The sequence below is a fragment of the Idiotropiscis lumnitzeri genome, chromosome 6 (assembly GCF_059441095.1).
Source record: "Idiotropiscis lumnitzeri isolate Australia: NSW breed Sydney's pygmy pipehorse chromosome 6, RoL_Ilum_1.0, whole genome shotgun sequence".
Classification (NCBI taxonomy): Eukaryota; Metazoa; Chordata; class Actinopteri; order Syngnathiformes; family Syngnathidae; genus Idiotropiscis; species Idiotropiscis lumnitzeri.
This window is the reverse complement of record NC_142396.1, coordinates 10,669,826-10,690,621: the sequence shown is the minus strand read 5'-3', so window position 1 is coordinate 10,690,621 and position 20,796 is coordinate 10,669,826. Positions and strand designations below refer to the sequence as shown.

Here is a 20,796-nt window from a genome sequence, read left to right as displayed (position 1 = left end):
AGTGGCATCATGCAACAAGATAATTACCCAAAACACAATGCCAACACAACAAAGGACTTCAACAGGAATAAAAAATGGATGGTCTTGGACTGGCCAAGTCAAGCCCCAGACCTTAACCCAATAAAGCATGCATTTCTGCTCCTGAAGAGGACGCTGAAGGGAGGCACAAAGAACTGAAAGAGGCTATGGGAAAGCATTTCAAATGAAGAATGCAACAGTGTGTTGCCGTGAGTGGGTCATAGGCTTGATGGAGTTACTCCAAGTTGGGGTTTTGCCACCAAATATTATTAGTTATACGCTTTAAGTTCATTTAATAATGTCCGTTCCAATTAGTTTGCTCACTTGAAAAGTGGGTGGCTTTGAACAAAAGGCGAGCAGCTTAACAAATTTAGATGTAAATACCAGGGAATAAAAGTTGGACTTCTTTTGGTTGTATTCATCTTTGGATCTGAAAACCAAATATATTCAACACTAAAACAGAAACAAAGACATTTACGTTACCGTTCAAATTGTTGTTTTTTTTAAACTGTGTTACAGACCCTTCCAATGTTCTTGTATCGCCTTCTGCTGTCCCAACAATGTCATTACAGTTACATGGATACCCCAGGCCCAGAAGAATGTAAGAGCAATGCAGCTAACAATGTGCAATATGTACAGTGTTTTAAATGTTTAATTTTTGGAAAACACAATTATTAATACTGTTAAGCATTTTTAACACTAAAAATAGTAGAAAACGCCAGTAGGATACTGGTAAACATTTGACACTGAAAATAAGTTTCTGAGTAGGACAGTGGCACCACCAATAAGGGAGTCTCGTCCCCTAACAGTTCTTATTGAGTGCAAAGAGGTCCAATAGCGTCAGAGAACAAGAATGCAATAACATCATGTGGATCAAGTTGTACGAGAGGTTTTGGATAATATATGGGCTTCAAGATTATGATTGGAATCCTGAGATTTTAATAGTTGCCTTAAAATTTAGAGTTGAACGGCCGCTTTTGTTTGCGGCTCAACACCCTACTAAAAGAATCGGGCTCCCTTTCAAGGCAACATTCAATACTTTGTAGAAGAAACTGCAATATAGAAAATATCTAAGAACGTGTGCAGAAATATGCATAAGATAAGGGTTGGCAGATAGCATGTGCCTATAATGCTGTATTAAAGACATAATTCTTTTCTTCATTGAAAGTTTGTATTGGTCTCTCCTCCTCTTCTTCTGCCTCAATTTTCTCTTTGAATGCATCCAACACATCCCAGGACTGAGGAATCAGATGGTGAGAGAAGCCCAGCTGGACCAGCCAGGACACGAGAACGACAGATGCCAGAGAAATGAATGCAATCAGAGTCCTAAACGGAAAGTACTGCGTGATGACGCCATCCTCCTCCCTCCAGCCCGGGTAGAGCAGCACAGGAGGGATGCTGAGCGCTGGCTCGCCGCTCAGCAGGCGCAGCAGCAGCGCTATCACGTAGCCACTGATAGCACCGTAGCAATTGGCAGAGGGGAGGTGCACCACACAAGCCAGCTGCGGAGTCACAACGCAGTAGAGGAGGTCGGTCGCGAGGAGCCAGAGAGCAAGGATGCTGCTCTTATTAAAGGCCAGACCGGTTCCTGCCAGGCCCACCAGCAGCACACTAATCTTGATCACCCACTTCAGCTCCCTGTCTGATGCCTGAAAAACAAACATCCCAAAAAGCGTCGACAAACAAAATCATGCTGCAGTGCTCATTGTTGAACCAATCACCCAACTCACACACCTGCTTTCTCAAAGTCGTCTTGTATATGTTTTGTGTGAACATGGATGCTGATGACAGCAATGTTGAGTCCATGGAGGACATAACTGCTGCTGCTATTGCGCCAATGCCTAACACTGACACCCAGGTGGGTGTGATGTAGGAGAGAGCCAATGGCAGGACATTCCCTGCCTCCCCGCGCTCATAAGGTGGGGGTAGACCATATTCTGTCTGGTTCCAGTCTTAGAGAGGAGATATAAAGGCACATACAGAGACAGAGAGGGAAAAGAAATTATGGCAATGGGGACAAAAAGTATGTATGAAGCCTGGTTTATTTATCACATTGCGAACAAAGACAAGATTTCTTTTAATGACATTTTTTTTTTTTACGCACAAGTTCAACTTTAATTCCACCCCAAAAAAAATTACTTACACGCTAAACAGAGATGTGAAATGTGTCTGCTGCAAACTTACGCCGTGAAAGACCTAAGTACAGTGGAACCTCCAAAATCAAACACTCGACCAACTGTGAAGCTGCTGCACTATTTGATTCAGTTTCAAAAACTACATTTCTAATTGACCACTCACCACCTTGCGTGCCCTAGGAACAATAGGAAGTTGCAAGGGGCATTGTGGTCACATGGTACGATGTAAGAGTACTTTACGGACTAAATGAAAATGTAGACAGTACCTTTGCCCTTTCAAGGAGCCAAGCCTAGCAAAAGAGTGGTTTCTCTTTATGCCACCAGTACGGACTTAAGTGCTATTGGGGTTTGGGAGACAGTGACGGATGAGCCAGTCTTTATTTGCTCAACATGGTTCTAAGAACACGGAATGTGGCGAGGAAGGAACCTGAACAGCCTGAACTCACCTCAACCCAAGTTTGGAATCTGGAACCAAATTATCTGAGAAGGGTTGGACTTTAAACTAGACCCCAAGATAAGAGAACAACACCGATTTGAGAGGGTACTCCACCCTTTTTTTTTTTTATTGAGGACCATGGTCTCAGATTTGGAGGCGCTGTTTTTCATCCAAACCACTTCACCCTGTTGCGAACCACTCCAGTGAGAGTTAGAGTTTGTGGCTTGATAAAGCCAACAGTCCCTGGCTGCAAAAATCTGAGAAACAATACTGAGGTCAACAAACATGACATGCTGTGCCCAGAGATTTTTTCCATAGAGGTCCTGAACAGAATCCGTGACAAAGGGCAGCTTTGACAGAGGCTAACCTTCACGGGAAACGAATCCCACTTACTGGCAGGAATGAGGACCAAACTCTGACATGAGCCGAACAACGTACAGATCGTATCAGGGCATTTTGTACACCGTACTCCCGAAGAAACCCACGCACGGTGACTTCAAACCCAGAGATGGGAGAGTTCACAGACTCCCCAGACTGTTCTTGTGTCGTGTCTCGTGTCAGTGGAATTGAGGCGGTCTTAGACGTATTCTCCCCACCAAATTAGAACGTCCCGAGTCAAGGACAGCAGTGCATTTAATTACTTTTGGATTGCTCCAATACCAGATATGTTGAAAGAAATTAATAAAATAAGGAAAGTAATCAATATGATGTTTATTTTGATATATTTCTCATTTTTTCCCGCCATATGACTGTATAATATACATGGTTTTGGAATGCTGGAGGAAGCCTGAGCACCCACAATTCAAATCCAAAGCACAAGAAATGTCAAGGAGACATACTGTTGTGCACCATGCGGCAGAAACAGACAGACAGATATGGAGACAGGTAGATAGATAACTGAGGGGAAGTAGATGTGTAGTGGTAGTTTCATAAAGTTTTTCAAAACTTTCCACATGACTAGTTTGTTAATTTGTAAACAGTAGAAGAGAGAAGTTCACTTCACAAAGCCCCGTCTCATACAAACACGCTCTGTGACTAAGACAACGTTTGAATTTTTTTAATTCCCAGTGAAAAATTTAGCAGATGATTTTGGTAATATTACACATATACCTGATTTCATCAACGGAAAAAAATAGAACGTGATCATTCAGTGTATTAATGTTTTATTCTTCCTGCTGACTGCGGTACAGGCAACATAGCAGTTTTAATTCCTCGTGAGGCTGAAAAATATTTTATTTTGAAACGTGACATGTCAAGATGCTAATTTAATTCTGTTGCATTACGCTAATGTTGAACCCACAAGCTTGCAAAATGAGTCCCACTGTGCACAATATGATCCCAATGTCCCATCTCCCGCTTCCATGCCAACGTTTTATTGAGGTGTTTGACTGTTCCACTGCACTGCCACCTTGTCTTGTATTGCACAAACTGCATGAGCATGAAGTGGAAAAAGAAGATGAAACCCTTTCGGATCAAACAGATGATATTGTGTCTCTGAGAAGGTTGGTTGGCGCAAATGCATTGTTGCTGCTGCCTCCGTGTATTCAGACTAATACTAAGTATGGTGAAGGATGTGAGCGTACCTGCAGATGCAGCCACAGCTCCAATGATCACTGAAGGGATTCCCATAATAAAAGAAGCGCCAGCCGCAGCAAAGCAGGTAACCTGAGCTTTGGATGATGAGGCCGCTGCAAGAATCCTCTGGTGTAAAGACTGGTATGCCAGTCCCCCTAAAGCCTGCAACATACATTCATTCAACAAGCGTATTGGTTATACATCGTTTTACTAAATACATAAGTGTGCCAGATAAATATATATGCGCCTGCTCCTGAGCTCAGGTTTCACTTGCTGAGAGGTTAATCGATACGCACGACCACAGGAGCAAAACAACAACAAAAACAGGAGTTGAAGAACTTCACTGCCCAACACATCGAGCAAATTTGCTAGTCCGACTGATGCAAGAACTCAAACGCAAACTCAAGTGGCTGAAGTTACAATTTCACTACAGTACAATATAGTAGAGGCTCGATTTAACAGACCAGGAACCAACGGACAGAATTTCCAGAATTGGCCACAATTCACCACAGAACCAGTAAACACCATCAACAGACACAGATTGGTCACGTATTTCTGGCTTGTGCCAGCAAGCCCTGGCTGCACAGCACAGATTAAGGAGTGGCTATACCTAAAGCTCCACACACATTCAAATTGCTCGCAAACGTCTCCAAATGACCCCAAATGTGCAAATAATGTTTTTACGGTTCTGCATAGAAAAATTACACACATCCCATGAAATCCCATTCATTTCTATGGGCAGAGTGTTATTCAACCCTCCGTCCGACTCCAAGTCACCCACGTGGAGACTGGAGGTATGTGTTTTTGTTTAGGTCTCATCTAGCCACATTCAACGGTTGTGTTCTATTGCATTTCCAAAACCCTGAAACACATCAACCCCAGAGAGGGGGCAGGTTCTCGATCCTGAAGCGCCTTCTATCAAATGACCAAAACTCAAATACAAACCTGAACCATTCAGAGGGAGTGAGTGGTATGAGGTACTGCTCCCACCCCACGCATTTCTACAGTACGTGGAGGACATCTTTTGACCACAACCTTTGAACTCAATGGCCTAGACTAAGAGTGGTCAACCTATCTACTCCCAAGTCAACTGCAAGGGATGAAAGGGAAAAAATCTATATTTTTGTGTGTGTATATTATTATTATTTTTGTCATACATTTTGTGTGAGTGTATACTACAGAAATGGTCGATCGTGAGAGGATAGCTGCTTGAAAACTATTGTAGATCTTAGGTCAAAAAAGGTTGAACCCCTCCCGACACTCGGAAAGAATGTCCACACCAGATTTTCAAGGCCTTTGAGCACGCCTGATGTGCTTCCGGGACTCTACTACCTTCTTTTGATCCAAAATGGATGTCAAAATGGCTGTTTCAACCACTTCCAACACTACACGGAGTTAAACGTTTAGCTCCACCCACGAGTTCAAACCAGAGCTGCAACAGTACAGAGCATGTTTAGGCTACGAAAAAGTACAAAACAATTGTGTATTGTATCAGGTGTTTTAGGCGAAAAATAATATGCTGAAAGCGTTGATGTAATTATCATGAGCTCTGTGGAAGCATGTCCTTTATACCGATCCCTACACGTAAAAAACTAATGAAGAAATGTCACGGTGAGTTATTATGACGTTGACACATATTGTCGTAGGAGATTTTTCTGGTGCTTTTTTTTTTTTTTTTTAATTATGCTTGTGTAAAACATGAAAAATGTGAAATACACGACTGTTATCATGCAGTAAAAATCTATAAACAGCAGAAAAAATAACAAAAACTCATGGAATAAATTAAAATATCTGACCAAGACGAGAAAGTCATCTGTCCATTTTCCTGCGTCCTCAATCTTCACCTCTCCTATCCATGAGTGAATGCTTGACTGGTTGAGTTGGGCTGTTTGTGTCAAATCAGTCACCACAGGACTGAGAATCATAAACGGAATACAGAGCCACTAAAACACAAAAAAAACCACTAGTTAGTCACATCTGAAACGTGCATATAAAAACAGATTTTTTAATTTTTTTTAAACAATGGCCATTTTCTCATACTTCACAGACCGACTGCAATCACACGACCTTTGCACCCATTATTGATAGCTCACCAGACTGACAAATATGAAGGACAGTTGGATGATATCAGTGTATGCAACAGCGTAGAGGCCTCCTAAAAAAGTGTAGATGATCGAGACGGCAGCAGAGATCAGGATGGAGACAACAGATGATAGCTCGAGGATGATACTCATTGTGCCCCCTGGAAATGACACACAATATTAAATCAAACAAAGAAAAACATTTTGGAGAGAAACATATACAAGTAGAGCGGAACCACATTCAACACATATCATATTTGAATATGAATTAAAAACACAATAAATTACAAACCTAGGGCAGCAAGGATGCAGGCAACCCACAAAATGTCACTGATCAAAGCAGGAATTAATATTGCTGTTGTGAACAATTGGCCATAGCGATTCTGAAAGGGGTCCAACATGGTCACGTAGCATTTGGACCTCATTTGTTTTGCAAAAAACAATCCTCCTTGAAAAGACAGAAAACATATCAAAGTGTTTTGTTTACTTGAAAAAAGAGCCTTGCGTGATTTAATATTCAAACTTAAACTGAGAAATGACTGAATGTTCATCAATCTTTAACCAGGGTTCAAGTTATATGGAAGAGCAATCAAAGTAAATAAATTCACCTGTGGAGGTCTTATATAAAAGGTCATCATGAAAAGAAAAGAAAACAGTCATGAGTTTGATTATTTTAGACCATTTCACTGTAAATGACACCATCTGTGGGAGGGGAAGTCCAACAGAGTACGCCCGCATAAATTCACGACACTGCCTGGAAAAGAAAGCTAATTTTCTAATTGTTTTTAATTCCTATGAGCCAAGACTTTGGTGCTATTCTGTAGCTTCTTTGCACGTTATAGGGAGAGTACAAAATCACAAAAAGGTGAGTTGTCTCCAGGAAAAAAAAAACAACACACAAAAAGGCAAATTCCTGACTTGTGAACTGAATATAGGATTCACTTCACTGTAATTTGCGGTTGTTTCATTGATATAGTTTGTTGGTTGTCAAATGAGCTAAAAGTTTTCTAAGGTAAGGACAGCTACTCTGTCGACCCTAAAACTGCACCCCTACAATGTTTTGTCATATAAATAGAAGCACATAATATTTCCTTTTTAAGCAAATTAGCAAATAATGTCAATAATGCGGTAAGGTAAAAGAAAGATTGTGTCATGTCCTCACAAGCGTCTAATCAGTGTGAGCAGGCAAAGAGCCTGATAGAGGTTATGAAGGCAGAAAAAGGAAGTAGCAAACAAATGGCCTTGTCCTGCTGTCAATAATGCTGGGCTCTCCAGATGTCCCTCACATAAAATGCCTTTTGACAAAAAGTAGCAGGAGAGTTTCGTTCTTTTGGTTCCAGTGAGAGACGAGAGGCTGCCGAACAGCGGCCTAATACAAGGAGGATGGTCAAATGACTGAAGGGGAGTGGAACAAGTTTATTTCAGAAGAGCTAAGTTGCTGATGATATCTCTATCCTCAATGTGGCATTTGCCATCTTAGAACATCTCATCACTCAACTTTTTGAATCCTGCAGTAGGTATTATCACATCACATGGCCTTCAAATCTGAGCCTCATGACTGTGAAGGACCACGAACGACATTGGACTTGCAGTTCAACTATATAATATATCGAAAGATAAGTGTAATAATGTAAGTCTCGCCATCTGGCAAATAAGCAATGACAAGGCTGCTGCATGCAGTGGGAGCTGAAGACAAAACTAGTGGATCAAAGCATATGCAAATAGAGATCAAGAGGAAATTGTGGAATGTAATCTAACGAACATTTCTATCTGGTCCAGTAACTCTCAGGAAGATCCCTTGGTAAGTGTGACTTGGAACACATTGTTAGCAAACAAGCAACTGATCAGGAACCCTAATAGGCCCGACATAACCTGGTTACAAACCAAAACCACCTGATCATTGAAAAGAATAATCCAGTAGGAACAAATGGCAATAATAATAACAAGAGACTGTTATTCACATGTGTTTTCATATAAAAAAAAACACAAAGCTTGCTGTAAACCGCTTTGCGCTACACCCACAAATTCAGAAACTTCCCTATTCATCATTGCACACAAATTAACCATTCCATATTAGGTATTGTCACTTGTGACCGCCTCTGATATATTAATAAAAGTCACAAAGGGGAAGCATAACGTTGAATGACCTTGGAGCGCTGAATGTGATCTGTCCCTCCTTTGGAAAAAGACGAGCTTTGGTGGTTTTACTGTATCTCCTATCGCCATTTGGTGGATGTCTACTTTCTTTATTTGTACTGTATAACTCTAATAGATTGCCATAATAATTTCATGTAGGGTTTCAAATGGGTGAAAAGCTTCATTGTCCCTTAGCAAAGCTAAATTGATCAAAATATATTATTTTGAGACCTATTATTGTATAGCTCACAAAACTCTGTAGTGCAAATATTATTGATGAAATTCTAAGTATTTAATATACGTTTGAAATCTCAACCTTTTATCATTTTATGAAATGTCCTGAATGAAAACTAACACGTGCATATAATCATACAAATGTAGAACCTGTTTGACAAAAAACTTACAATAATCATTAGTCTTATTATTTATTAACATCACTTCCTGAATCAGTTCCGGTAATAATTTAAATGATAACCAATCCCCAATTTAGATACTCACCTAATAGAAAATTCAAAAGATATGCAAGAGGGCCAAAAGCCCAGACGAGACCTTGAGTTGGAGAGTAAACAGCCTCAGCAGTCCCCATAATGTAACCTCCACCAACCCATGTTGCTAAAACAAAACAGATGAGAAACAGAAGTCAGAGGTGCAAAAGCATTAGTAAGTGACAAACGTTAAGACAAAATAAGTCTTACCTGTCATGGTAAAAACGCCAATCAGGACATTGATGTTGCGGCCCCCGACAATGGTGACTTCGCTCTTGTGGCCAGTGCATTTCTTCTCCACTTTCTTTGATTTGCGTGACGCCAAGATCCCAGTTATCAGGATTACGGCGTAAAAGGCAACCACAGCCACAAGTCCACCCACGTGCACTGCCATGCTTGCAAACCAGTGACACTGCCAACAAACTTAACCCAGCAATAAACACAAGGCTTATGAGCCTCGGATGGCGAAACAATTTGTCAGTTGCACTCCAGACCGAATAAACGTCACTGTGTTCCACTATTCACAAAGTGAATCAAGTTGGACTAATCACAAATCAGTAAATTCAACTTTAATTAAACTTTATAACTTATACAGACGTTCCTGACATGTGCTACCGTCCTCGATCAGGTTTGTGCCAGTCTTTTCAGCTCCTAACCGTGGTGAGGGCAAACTGACTGGAGCCAGCGCGGTGAACAGGACACAGACGAGGCGTCAATTCGCTTAGCAAACGGGTTTTATCATCAATTGTCATCTCTACTTTTATACAACACACATCTCTCTTCCAGGTCCTTCCTCCCGCCACCAACGCACGTCACAGGCAACATTGCCGTCCCAGGCTAAGCCTGTAACACAGGTTTATAATAGGTTGGTGTAAATTAAGTTGAAGGTGATATACAGCGGCCTTTACTTTTTAGGACTGTAAATGTCTCGTGCAGGGGTGCCCTTGAAGTAGATTGTGAGCTACCAGTAGTGTCGGTAGCTCTCGTGGCATTAACTTAATCACCGCCAGCCCTCACAGTTTTATGCTATTGATATAGCTGGCCTCTCCTGTAGGTTTGTCGTCGGGAAGGCTTGTTGTTGGGGAGTTACATTGTAAACATGCAAAGAAGCCACCAATTAAATGAAGTGGTTTTTAATAAGTATAAACCACTTAACATTTGCCTGAACAACTCAATTTGATATGAATGAGCAGATGAACTTCTGTTTTGATCGTACACCATAACTGTACGTAGTATTGGGCAATTTTGTTTTCATTAAGTCCTCCAAAGGACACACTAAATCTGTGAGGGAAAAAAATACGATGTAAAGGTCAGACATTATGTTTCTTATTGTAATGTTTACTTTAAGGGGGGTGGTCTTCGGGTACAGCGCCTTTGTTGTCCTTCAGGGAGTCATAAATCCAAGCTACAGTCAGAGTACCCTGTACTCTGACAGGGAGAAGTAAAATGGTCCATGCATCCGTTTTCTATGGTGCATATCCTTATACGGGTCGCGGCTGAGCTGGAGCCTATCATAATCACGGATGTATACTTGTATAAGATGGACTTACAAAGCCAGATGGCAGCCATCTTCCGTTGCCACTATTACTGACAACTTCTGTTAAGTTTTGGCTGAAAATACATCAGCGTATGGTTTATGCCAAGACAGCATAAAATATAAAAAAAAAGAACTTAATAATAATAATTTAATAATTTGCCCTTTATTAGTCCCACAATGGGGAAATTCGAGATTCGAACCCAGGCCTCCTGGGGAGACCGGGTCCTGAACGCGGCGCCTTAGACCACTCGGCCATCCTGGCAGCCAATAGTTTGACCAATCAGAGTATATTATCTCAGTATGTTAACAGAGGTTTTGTTTCGCTACGGAGGCAGAAAATGACGCGGAAACACAGCAGAGTATTCAATGTATTCGAGTGAGGCTCGCTAAGCGGGTGGGAATGTAAGAGGCGCCACTTCTTACTATGGCAAGTATGCTGGATTCTGAGTCCACCGCTAACGTCCGTGATCCCTATCAAGCCAGGTTACATCATGGACTGGACCCCAGCCAATTATAGGGCGTTCAACATAGAGAAATGACGATTGACACTAAAGGCAATATTCTGGAGTCTTCAATGAAACTTCAAAACATGCTTGTTTTTAAAATGTGGGAGGAAGCCAGATGCAACTCCCCACGGGCTGAAGCAGAGATTGGAAGCCCAAATCTGAGGCAAAAAAAGATAACCACTCGACCTTTTTGCTGCAGTCCAATTATGCATGACTTATAGATGATTTACTGGGATTTCTTTTTTTTTTTTTGGTGAGGGGGATATTGTACATTGTAAACATAGTTGACCACCAGTAATACATTGACACAGTTTTACATCATCAGGGACAGTTCATCTATACTTATGCCTACTTCAACCTCTGAAAATATTGGAACAATCAAACATTTTTGTTTCCATAGATGATCTACAAAGACAAAAGCTAAATGGTGCTTAGCAACGGAAAACTGCGATCAATCATCAAAATTAATGTGGACATCAGTACTTATACCCACTTCAACTTCTGAAAATTTTAGAACGATTGCCTCGCGACAGGAACATTAAGCTGTCTTGAGCATCAATGGATAGCAAGGTGATCATTTCTATAAAATCCTAAATATTGGGCAATCGTTCTAATATTTGCAGTGGTTGAAGTTGGCATATGTAGAGATGTCCACATGTATATTGTTGAAGATTAATAACAGTGAAGTTAATCTTTTTCTATGAAAAATAAAACGCTCCATAAAATACAAAATGTTGGAGTAATCAATTTAATAAATTCAGAGGTTGAAGTGGGGACAAGGACAGATGTGCACATGAATTTTGGTGACAACTGATCATGGTTTTTGGGCATTACGGGACATTAAGCTTTTTTACATTAAGCGTTTTAGACTATTCGTTGTCGTCATTATGAGCTGAAAGTTGCTAGTACAAAATGTCAACAGGGGGTGCTCTGGGGGGAAGGCAATAAGTCTCCCTCTTAACTAATGCCTATACAAGGCCCTCATAGTCCATAAACGCTTTATGCATGTGTCAAAAAGATTAACGTTGCGTTATGTTAGAAAACTGCTTTGAATTGTCACGAAATTCACATGCATGTTTACTCATGCCCACTTAAACTTCTGAAAATATCAAAACAATTACCACAGTATTTTGTATTTTATGGGCATTAAATGTTTTCCTCCCCATAGAGGTTCACTATAGAGAAAAAGACCGACTTTTTTTAATGGTCGAGAAAACTATGACCAATTGTCACCAAAATTCTTGCTCACATCTCTACCCATGCCCACATCAATCCCTGAAAATATTAAAAATGATCATCTCAATATTTTGGATTTCATGGACATTCAGGGTTTTCCTCAAGTGACATTAAGGTCTGGCAAGACTGTGGAGAGAAAGACGTTTTATGTCCAATAAATCCAAAATATTGGTGCGATTGTGTTGATATTTTCAGGGATAAATGTGGGTAGAGATGTACGCAAAGATTTTGGTCAAAATTGATGCAATTTTATGACGTTGGGTGACGTTAAAAGAGAAGTCAAACAAAAACATTAAAAAATATTCAATGCGGCTTGTTTAGTCTAAACATGGCATTCAGATTAATACTGTGTTTGCAGAATAGAAGATAAACACCAAAATACACCAATATTTAGCCATCTCAGGGGGCGACCATTTTGTCACATTCTGTCGACTGAAAATGACGTCAGAGTTGCTCAGGCAACGACCAGTCTTGGCTCACTTGTTCTCTGAAGCCCAAGAGTCATTATCTGAGCAACTGTGAGGTCATTTTCAGTTAAAGCTAAATTGACGCCCGCTAATATTAATCAAAATGTTGTTTTTAGACTGGCGGGACTGCATAGAACATATTCTTGGGAAGAAAATTGAGTTGACTTCCCTTTAAGCTTCTTTTATGGCATGGAAAGGGAAAGACTTGATGTCTATAAAATCCAAAATATTGGGGCCATTCTTAGGATATTTTCAGAGGTTAAAGTGGGCAAAAGTAGACGTACATGTGAATTTTGATAACGATTGGTTGCAGTTACCTGACCTTAACCGACGTCTTTTGCATTAGGCAATTTAGAGCGTCCCCACTGATTTATTTGTGAGAGACCTGCCACTTTAATTCATTTATTTCAGTCACACGCGCACAGACTCGCGCACACATAGAGAGAAAGAAAAAACGAAAATGTATTAATAAGCCCATTTATCTGGGAAATTCTTGTTTTAATGGTGTGTTTTAGCGGTCATTTGTGTGAATATTATACAGTGTAAAGATATAGGCCTATAAATGTCGCTAGCGGTTTTTGTGCGTGTCTGTGCGTGTGTGACACTAAAATGAGTCAAATTCGCTTGCTCATGCTGAAACGAAACCTATGAGGATGCTTCATACAAAAAAGATGAGGTCCATCCACCTGTCGACGTCAGGTTAAAAACAAAATCTTAACTCTAATATCAAATGGGCCTCCATGTTAAAACTCACCGCTCCGCCAGACGTCGAAAGGTTGCTGCTGCTGCCGCTCTCTTTTCACATCTGCCTGCCCCCTTCCAGGTTATCAAGTCCTCTAAGCTCGACTCCCTCTGCTCTATTGTTCGTCCTTGGCCAGCTGCCCTAACGTGCTGCGTTCACATGCCGTCACGGCGAGTGGAAAATTTCAGAAACATGACGCCAGAAAGTGTGGCACTGCCCACTACTCAAACCCACTCACGCACAATGCCGCCGGTTACTCGCCACGGTAGAGACGTCATCACGTCGACGTCAGAAGCTCGCGTGAGTGGTCACGTGATACGTTGGATTATTTGAAAATTAATTGATCGTTATCATTCGATATTTTAGAGAAAAATTAAATTGTATACATTTTATTTTTTTTCTTCTCCCCATGCCATATATTACAAGGGGTTGCCAACCGCTTTAAACCCGAGAGCTACTTCTTGGTTACTGATTAATGCCACAGTCAGTCTGGTACAAGCGCACAAAAAAAGAGGAGCTCAAATTACATTAGCTGTGTATGTTATGTATCCATATCATCAATGAGAATTGATCATGTAAATAATTTATTATAGTAAAGATCAATATTGGTTTAACAAGTTAATAAACAAATATCAATATCCAAGTCTTTGTCTATAAATCTCTGCAAGTGTTTACATATTCAAATTAGCACAACATTCCGAGGAAATGGGGAGGGGCGTGCACACTTATGTAAAAACAATAAATCGGATGTTTATTTTTGTTCCCCTCTCAAAAAGCTGTTTTTACATTATTAACAGTAACCCCACCTCATTACTGTACATATATAATTGGCATGCAGCACTCCTGTACCCGCAGCTGAAGCCAACTGGTTGTTGTTACACAAACCACTAGCCAACTCCTGGTCATGACGAGGGGGGGTGGGAGGGGGGAAGTCGGAAACCATTGGATAGAGATCCTAAATGGAGAAGAGAAATTAAATAATTCAGTGAAGTAACTTAAGAATGTCTCAATACAACACCTTTAGAGGTATCGGGGAAGCTCAATGTGAAAAAAAGAGATGACTTGATCTGACGAACATCGTAATTAATCAGTAGTCTAAAGATGAAGATGTTTTCCGTGGCTCCGTGTCATGCTTTTTACGCTCATGTATTTTCCAGAAGCAATATAATATAAAACCAAAATATGTTGAGATGAAATGTATTTGAAATATTTTATGTCAGCACCGAGTGCTAATCAATCAAATAAAGAGTTTATACATGTGACGTTTTGCCCCACCATCAGGTAAATTGTCTCACTATGTGGCGTAGGATGCCACAATGGATTTTGCAAGTCATGAAACAAGAACATAATTCCTGCTATTCTTATTTTTGTACTTGTCTGACCAGTCAAGTAAAAGACAGAAAATGTTCATCAATGAGCTTGAGAAATGTATGGAATAAATGTTGACAAAATAGCATCCTACCTAAAAGTCCTGAGGAACTGCTGGCACATAAGCAGGACGTGACTCTCTGTCTCAAATGCCACCTTCATCACGTAGCATCACACCAGCTTGGCTGTCTGTGTGTGGCTTTGGCGCTGGAGCAGCAGCAGTTATGTCTTCCATGAACTTGGCATTGCTGTCTTCAGCGTCCAAGTTCACGCAAAACATATAAAAGACCACTATGAGAAAGCCGGTGTGTGTTTATTTATTTATTTAATTTAATTTAATTTAATTTAATTTAATTTAATTTAATTTAATTTAATTTAATTTAATTTAATTTAATTTAATTTAATTTAATTTAATTTAATTGTTTTTAATTGTTTTTAATTGAATTTTATTTTATTTATGGGTGGGGGGGTTGTGGCATCTGCAATGAGCAGTGCGTTGTATTTCATGATGTTTGTTTACCCACAGGCATCAGACAGAGAGCTGCAGTGAGTGACAGGAATTAGTGTGTTGCAGGTGGGCCTGGCTGGTGCCAGTCTGGCCTTTGACAAGAGCTGCATGCTTCCGCTTGTGCTGCTCAGGACCGACTTAGTCAATACTGTGGTATGACCCCGCAGCTGGTCTGTGTGGTGCACCTCCAAATTGTGGTAGGGTTGCTACGGCGGGTGCTGAACGGCGAGCCAGCGCACAGCATCCCCTCCTGTACTTTACCCGGGCTGGAGAGAGGAGGACGGCCTCACCACGAAGTACTTTCCCTTCAGGACTCTCATTGCGTTTCACGGGCAGCTGCCGTTCTTGCGTCCTCGCTGGTCCAGCTGGGCTTCACTCTTCATGCCATTCATCAGTCCTGGGATGTGTTCAAAAAGAAAATTGAGGCAGAAAGGAGAGGAGACCAACACCAATTTCTGCCAGCCAATTGCAGGGCATCCTCGGGACCTGTGAAGCCATTTTTAGTCACAGCAAGTGGCAAAAATGTCCGCCCACTGAGATGGATAAAAACAAGTGGATTTTGCTGCTTAATTCATCTTACAAAAACGCAATTAAATCAAAACCTCGTAAGATTAGTGAGGGCACATATTGTGTAGAAAATATTGTGAAGATTTTCTTTCTATAACATAAACCTTATAAACATATATAAATTGCATTTTGATGGCCATATAAGAGCGTGGACATGGATTAAATAAAAAAAAAAAAGTTCAGATCCAGTTACAAATGTATGTGTTAAAGGAATCTCTAGTACTAGAACATGAAGCTCATTTTGTAGAGGAGCTATCCAAATGAAAATGTAGAGAGCAGTTCAGATCGCCGACTATAATTAAATTTGCTTGTGACATAGTACTTATTAGGGAGAACACACACTCCAAATGTTAAATATGTCAATTCAGATTATAAGCAAAGCAGCCCCTGATGAAAGTGTGTGGGATTTCATGTTTGGGCCACTTTTACGGGCTTCGTAAAAGACGTATTTCATGGCCAGCAAACATTTTTGGCCACAGGGGGTTGGAGAGGTTGGAGACGTAAATTTTTACGACATAGCAACAGCATATTGGAGCGTTACACATGATGTGTGAAGGCTGTCTGGGCTGAATGGCCGTCCTGCAATTTTGGACGACATGACTAGTACACGTCGGAGCATTTCCTCACATAGGTCAGATGACAAAGATCAGAACGCTTGCCCCTAAAATGGCGTGGCCCCCCACGGAGGATGGTGCCCTACGCACAGTACGTTTTCATTCAGCTATCTCAGCAATTTTGGATCCTCACGAACAGAAAGATAAACGTTACTCATCCCTGAGGGACCTCAATGAACTGTGTACTTTAAAGGGACCGTTGAAGGGGGGCTGTACGCTGTAAGGGGTCTGGATGTAAAAATAATGTCGGCAATAAAATTCACCCCCCTGAAAAACGCTGAAGTGATTTAAGGGTTTTTTGTAATGGCTTTCAGCACATCTTGTATCAGCCTGTAATCAAGCGTGGGGACTGCTTATTTAACACATCAGACTGTCTACATCATTGAAGGATGGACAGGATTTTTGAGCTTCATGACAAAGGCTTGGAATACTTATGTAAACAATTTTTTTTTATTATACTAAATACCCCAAAATGTCCCCTGAATATTTTCCCACATTGTCATTATTGGATGCTGTGCGTAGAATTTTGTGGAAGAATGAATTGAACAATGCTGTAAAATGTCAAGCGCTGTCAATACTTTCCTGCACTGATAACGACTACGTGACATTCACCATCAGAGAACATCTCATCACCCAGTTTTATGAATCCCCCAGTCAGTATTAAAATGTCACATGATCCTAAAATCTCAACCTCATGATCAACGGCTTGGCTGCTACAGGATTGTGGTTTGCAAAGCTCTTGGGCCAGATCCAAAATAAGGGATCGAGAACATTCTTGCAGAATTCAAGGGTGCCATAGTTTTATTTCAACTTGATGATCACACAATTAGCCTTTTTAAGTGATTCTTCTTCTTTTTTTTTTTTTTATTAAAAATGTTGATGAGTTTATCAAAAATTTTCCCAACATGCCGTCAAGGCAGAAGCTCGTAATTTTCAAGTCATTGTTTTTGCTCCTTTTCGAGGAACAGAACTGAAACAGAAACGAGCAATTAGCAAATAGTCACATGACACATGCGTAAAGAGAGGCCTTATCCAGCTTGTTTTAGATGTCTCCCTACTCCAGCACACCTGATTCAAATGATCAGGATTGTTATCAGGCTTCTGCAAAGATTGCTGATGAGTTGATTATTTGAATCAGGTGTGCGGGAGGAGGGAGACATCCAAAACAGGCTGAATAGGGGCTCTCGAGGACCGGGCATGGGGTATGATGACTGAGTGAAAACACAGGGACACAATGAAATATTTCCTTGGCTGTGTGTGTGTGTTGTGTGTGTGCGCGTGCGTGTGAGTGTGTTTGTAATTGCAGGTTTAGACACAGGTTTGTTGGAACCAATCTGCAGTTGCATCTCATCCAACAAATGATTTTTTTTCTGTTAAATATATTGTGCCTTTTTTTTTATGAAAGAAAATGTCTTTTTTGTGTCATGCTGCCACATCACAAAACTCTGGCAAGCAGTCTTGGCCACCAGTTTGCCTCCGCCACAGACAAGGGCTGAGGCTGGGAGCTAGAGAGAAAGAGGCCAAGATGAATAGATTTTTCCAACCATTATCCTTTCTATGGAACCAGGAAGAAGACAATAGCAACTTGCAAGGTTTGAAACTTGAAAATATGAGATATGACATTTGCCTTCATCTGTCAGGTGCAGGTGAGCTATCTGCGTGAACTGTGAATCGTTGATCGCAAGGTAAGCTTGACATTTTAGCTCACCCGATAACTGGTCAAATATTAACTTGATGTCAGTTATTACTGCGAAGACAATTAAGCGGTAGATTAGGCACACCACGAAGAGTGTAATCCTCAAACTATCCATTCATTATCTGAGCCGCTTCCGCTTACGAGGGTCGCGAGCATGCTGGAGCCTATCCCAGCTATCTTCGGCAGATGGCAGGGTACTTCCTGGACTGGTTGCCTGCCGATCGCAGGACACACAAAGACGAACAACCATTTGCGCTCACAAACACACCGAGGGACAATTTTGAATATTCCTGATGGGCTTTGCTTTCATTTCATTGTTGCTGATTCTGACAACATGATAAAGACAAATCTTTGAGTAGCACTCCGTAAGAACATTTCTAATCACATTTTTACAGATGAAATGTGAATTTAGCATTTATCATGCATTCACCTCTTCATGATTTCCTTCATGCCAAAATGACATACCGCACCAGTCTATCAACATCATTTTTTTTGTTGTTTTTTTGCGGAGCAATTCTGCTGATCAATGACTTCATTTAATTCATTGCTGTTAAGTGATTTCGCTGTAAGACCTCATGAGATACAATTGGAGAGAAAGAAGTGCAGTCCTTATTGCTCGGGTACTGTGATCTTCTCTCGAACCATGATCACAGAAACATGAATGGAATAGAGAGCCACTAAAACAACATAACAAACGTTAGTTAGCCAAGTGAAAATTTTACAACAAAAGCTGAGTTAACATTCTCAGACGGGACAACTGCCCTCACAGGACCTTTGACCTTTTCTTAATAGCTCACCAGACTGAAAAATATGAAGGACAGTTGGATGATATCAGTGGACGCAACCGCGTACAGGCCTCCCAAAACTGTGTAGAAAATAGTGACAGCTGCAGAGATCAGGATGGAGAATGTAGATGATAGATCGAGAATGATGATCATTGTTACACCTGGAAACTGCATGTATATTATATCAAAGACAGTGTGAAAAAAATATACTAATACTATGAATAAAAGACTTCAATACTCAAAAAATTCAATCACTAACCAAGCGTGGCAAGGGTGCAGGCCACCCACAAAATATCACTGACCAAAGCAGGAATTAATATTGCTGTTGTGAACAATTGGCCATAGCGAATCTGAAAGGGGTCAGGGACCTCATTTGTTTTGCAAATAAAAATCCTCCTTGGATGAAAAAAACAAAAACATACCACAGGTGCTGAAGCTCATCCTGCCATGCACTCTAAAAAAACTTTGGTCCCAGTAAACCGAGTAAAATATTCAGTGACAAATTTACTTCAAACATTTTCAGCAACTCACCTAAAAGAAAATCCACAAAATATGCAAGAGGCCCGAAAGCCTAAACGAGGCCTTGATCTGGCGAGTAAACAACCTCAGCCGTCCCAAGAATGTGACCTCCGCCAACCCAAGTTGCTTGAAGGAAACACCAATGAAAAAGAAGTCAGTATTGAAATTAAACGCTGAGTAAAAAACACAAGAAGTCATTGTCAGCGCAGCAACCATTCTCAAACAGGGACTCTCTTTAGGCACAAACAGCTCTTAGACAAAACTAGCAGCTCACACACAAGAGGCGGATGAGTACCATCGGGTTAGAGTCAGAATTCAGGCTGCTATGGAGATTCAAGAGGACTACTCATGTGGTCATTAAAGATGATAGCTTTTCCCTCTTGCGATCAATCTTTACATCACAGGGGACAAAGCGGTCCCGGTTTGATAGACTTGGAGAGGCGCCAACTTGGACTTCGAGCCGCAGTGGAGGAGTTGAGTGTTTTAAAAACAATTTTTATGCAAACAGTGTATAATGTACTGTTTCCTCAAGATTTTTAGAGGATGTGCTTTGCCTGATTAAGCCGTACAGCTTCCCTAATGACTCTTACCTACTCCTTTCTTTAAGGAGGTTCTCGGTTTTGCCCATTATCAACTGCAGTCTTTCTTCTGGTGTAGTCGCCCAAAATTTTAAGCATGCTGTTGTTAATGACATTAGAAACCGAGTGTCTTGGTTTGTTGAATCTGACCAAAGTATTCTGTTGGCTTGCTTGCAGTTCCAGGTGAGCATTAGTGATAGCGCTCTAGAGTAGGTAGTAATCTGATTTGTCAGAGAGAACCTTTTGGCTTCCAGCAAAAATCTGAATTTTAGCTCATCTGGTTTGAAACTGGATGGATCTCTTGTAGTCTGAACAGTCACAAACCACAGAAAATCAGTTTTGTGCAAGACAGATTGAAACCACATTCGGGACGTCATTTCATATTGGATTTGGACAGGATACGTCTCAGACTGAACAACTCTTTGATTGAATACCCATGGACATTTCAGAGTGTCCAATCAACCTGCCATGCATGTCTTTAGAATGTGAGAGGAAACCGGAGTACCCGGCGAAAGTTCACACAGGCATGGGGAGAACATGCCAACTCCACTCAGGACGGCCGGAGCCGGAATGGAACCCACGACTTCTGCACTCTGAGGCGGGTGTGCTAAACTTCTACTACCGTGCTGTCCCATCAACACCCTGGACCAGTCCATTGCAGGGAACATATAGAAAAAAAAAACCAAAACCCAGTGACAAGCCATTGTATCCCTAAAGGTACAATGAATAGAATAATAAAGAATGTTTTTTTTCAGAGCATCAAAAAAACGCCTCACCATGGGTTTCCATATCACATTTTCCATTATT

General features: G+C 40.9%; 1 protein-coding gene across 1 annotated transcript; it reads right to left on the bottom strand.

The window, feature by feature from the left end:
* Window positions 1–652: 652 nt before the first annotated feature.
* LOC148335211 (high affinity choline transporter 1-like) lies at window positions 653–13,612 on the bottom strand. Its single transcript, XM_088299056.1, has 9 exons — window positions 13,367–13,612; window positions 9,077–9,289; window positions 8,880–8,993; window positions 6,538–6,693; window positions 6,258–6,406; window positions 5,961–6,107; window positions 4,173–4,326; window positions 1,753–1,970; window positions 653–1,667 (listed from the first exon to the last, which is right to left on the bottom strand). Exons 2-9 carry the CDS (start codon window positions 9,258–9,260, stop codon window positions 1,143–1,145), a joined length of 1,647 nt encoding a protein of 548 aa, XP_088155182.1. The 5' UTR covers window positions 9,261–9,289; window positions 13,367–13,612; the 3' UTR covers window positions 653–1,142.
* Between the last annotated feature and the right edge of the window lie 7,184 nt (window positions 13,613–20,796).

What these genes read in the sequence shown, in the direction of transcription:
- LOC148335211 (XM_088299056.1), bottom strand. Translation starts at nt 9,260, where the DNA reads ATGGCAGTGCACGTGGGTGGACTTGTGGCTGTGGTTGCCTTTTACGCC. An exon ending in TCTTTTGAATTTTCTATTAG is followed by an intron (nt 6,694 to 8,879) that starts GTGAGTATCTAA and finishes TGTCTTTTCAAG; the next exon opens with GAGGATTGTTTTTTGCAAAA. An exon ending in CTGCATCCTTGCTGCCCTAG is followed by an intron (nt 6,407 to 6,537) that starts GTTTGTAATTTA and finishes TGTCATTTCCAG; the next exon opens with GGGGCACAATGAGTATCATC.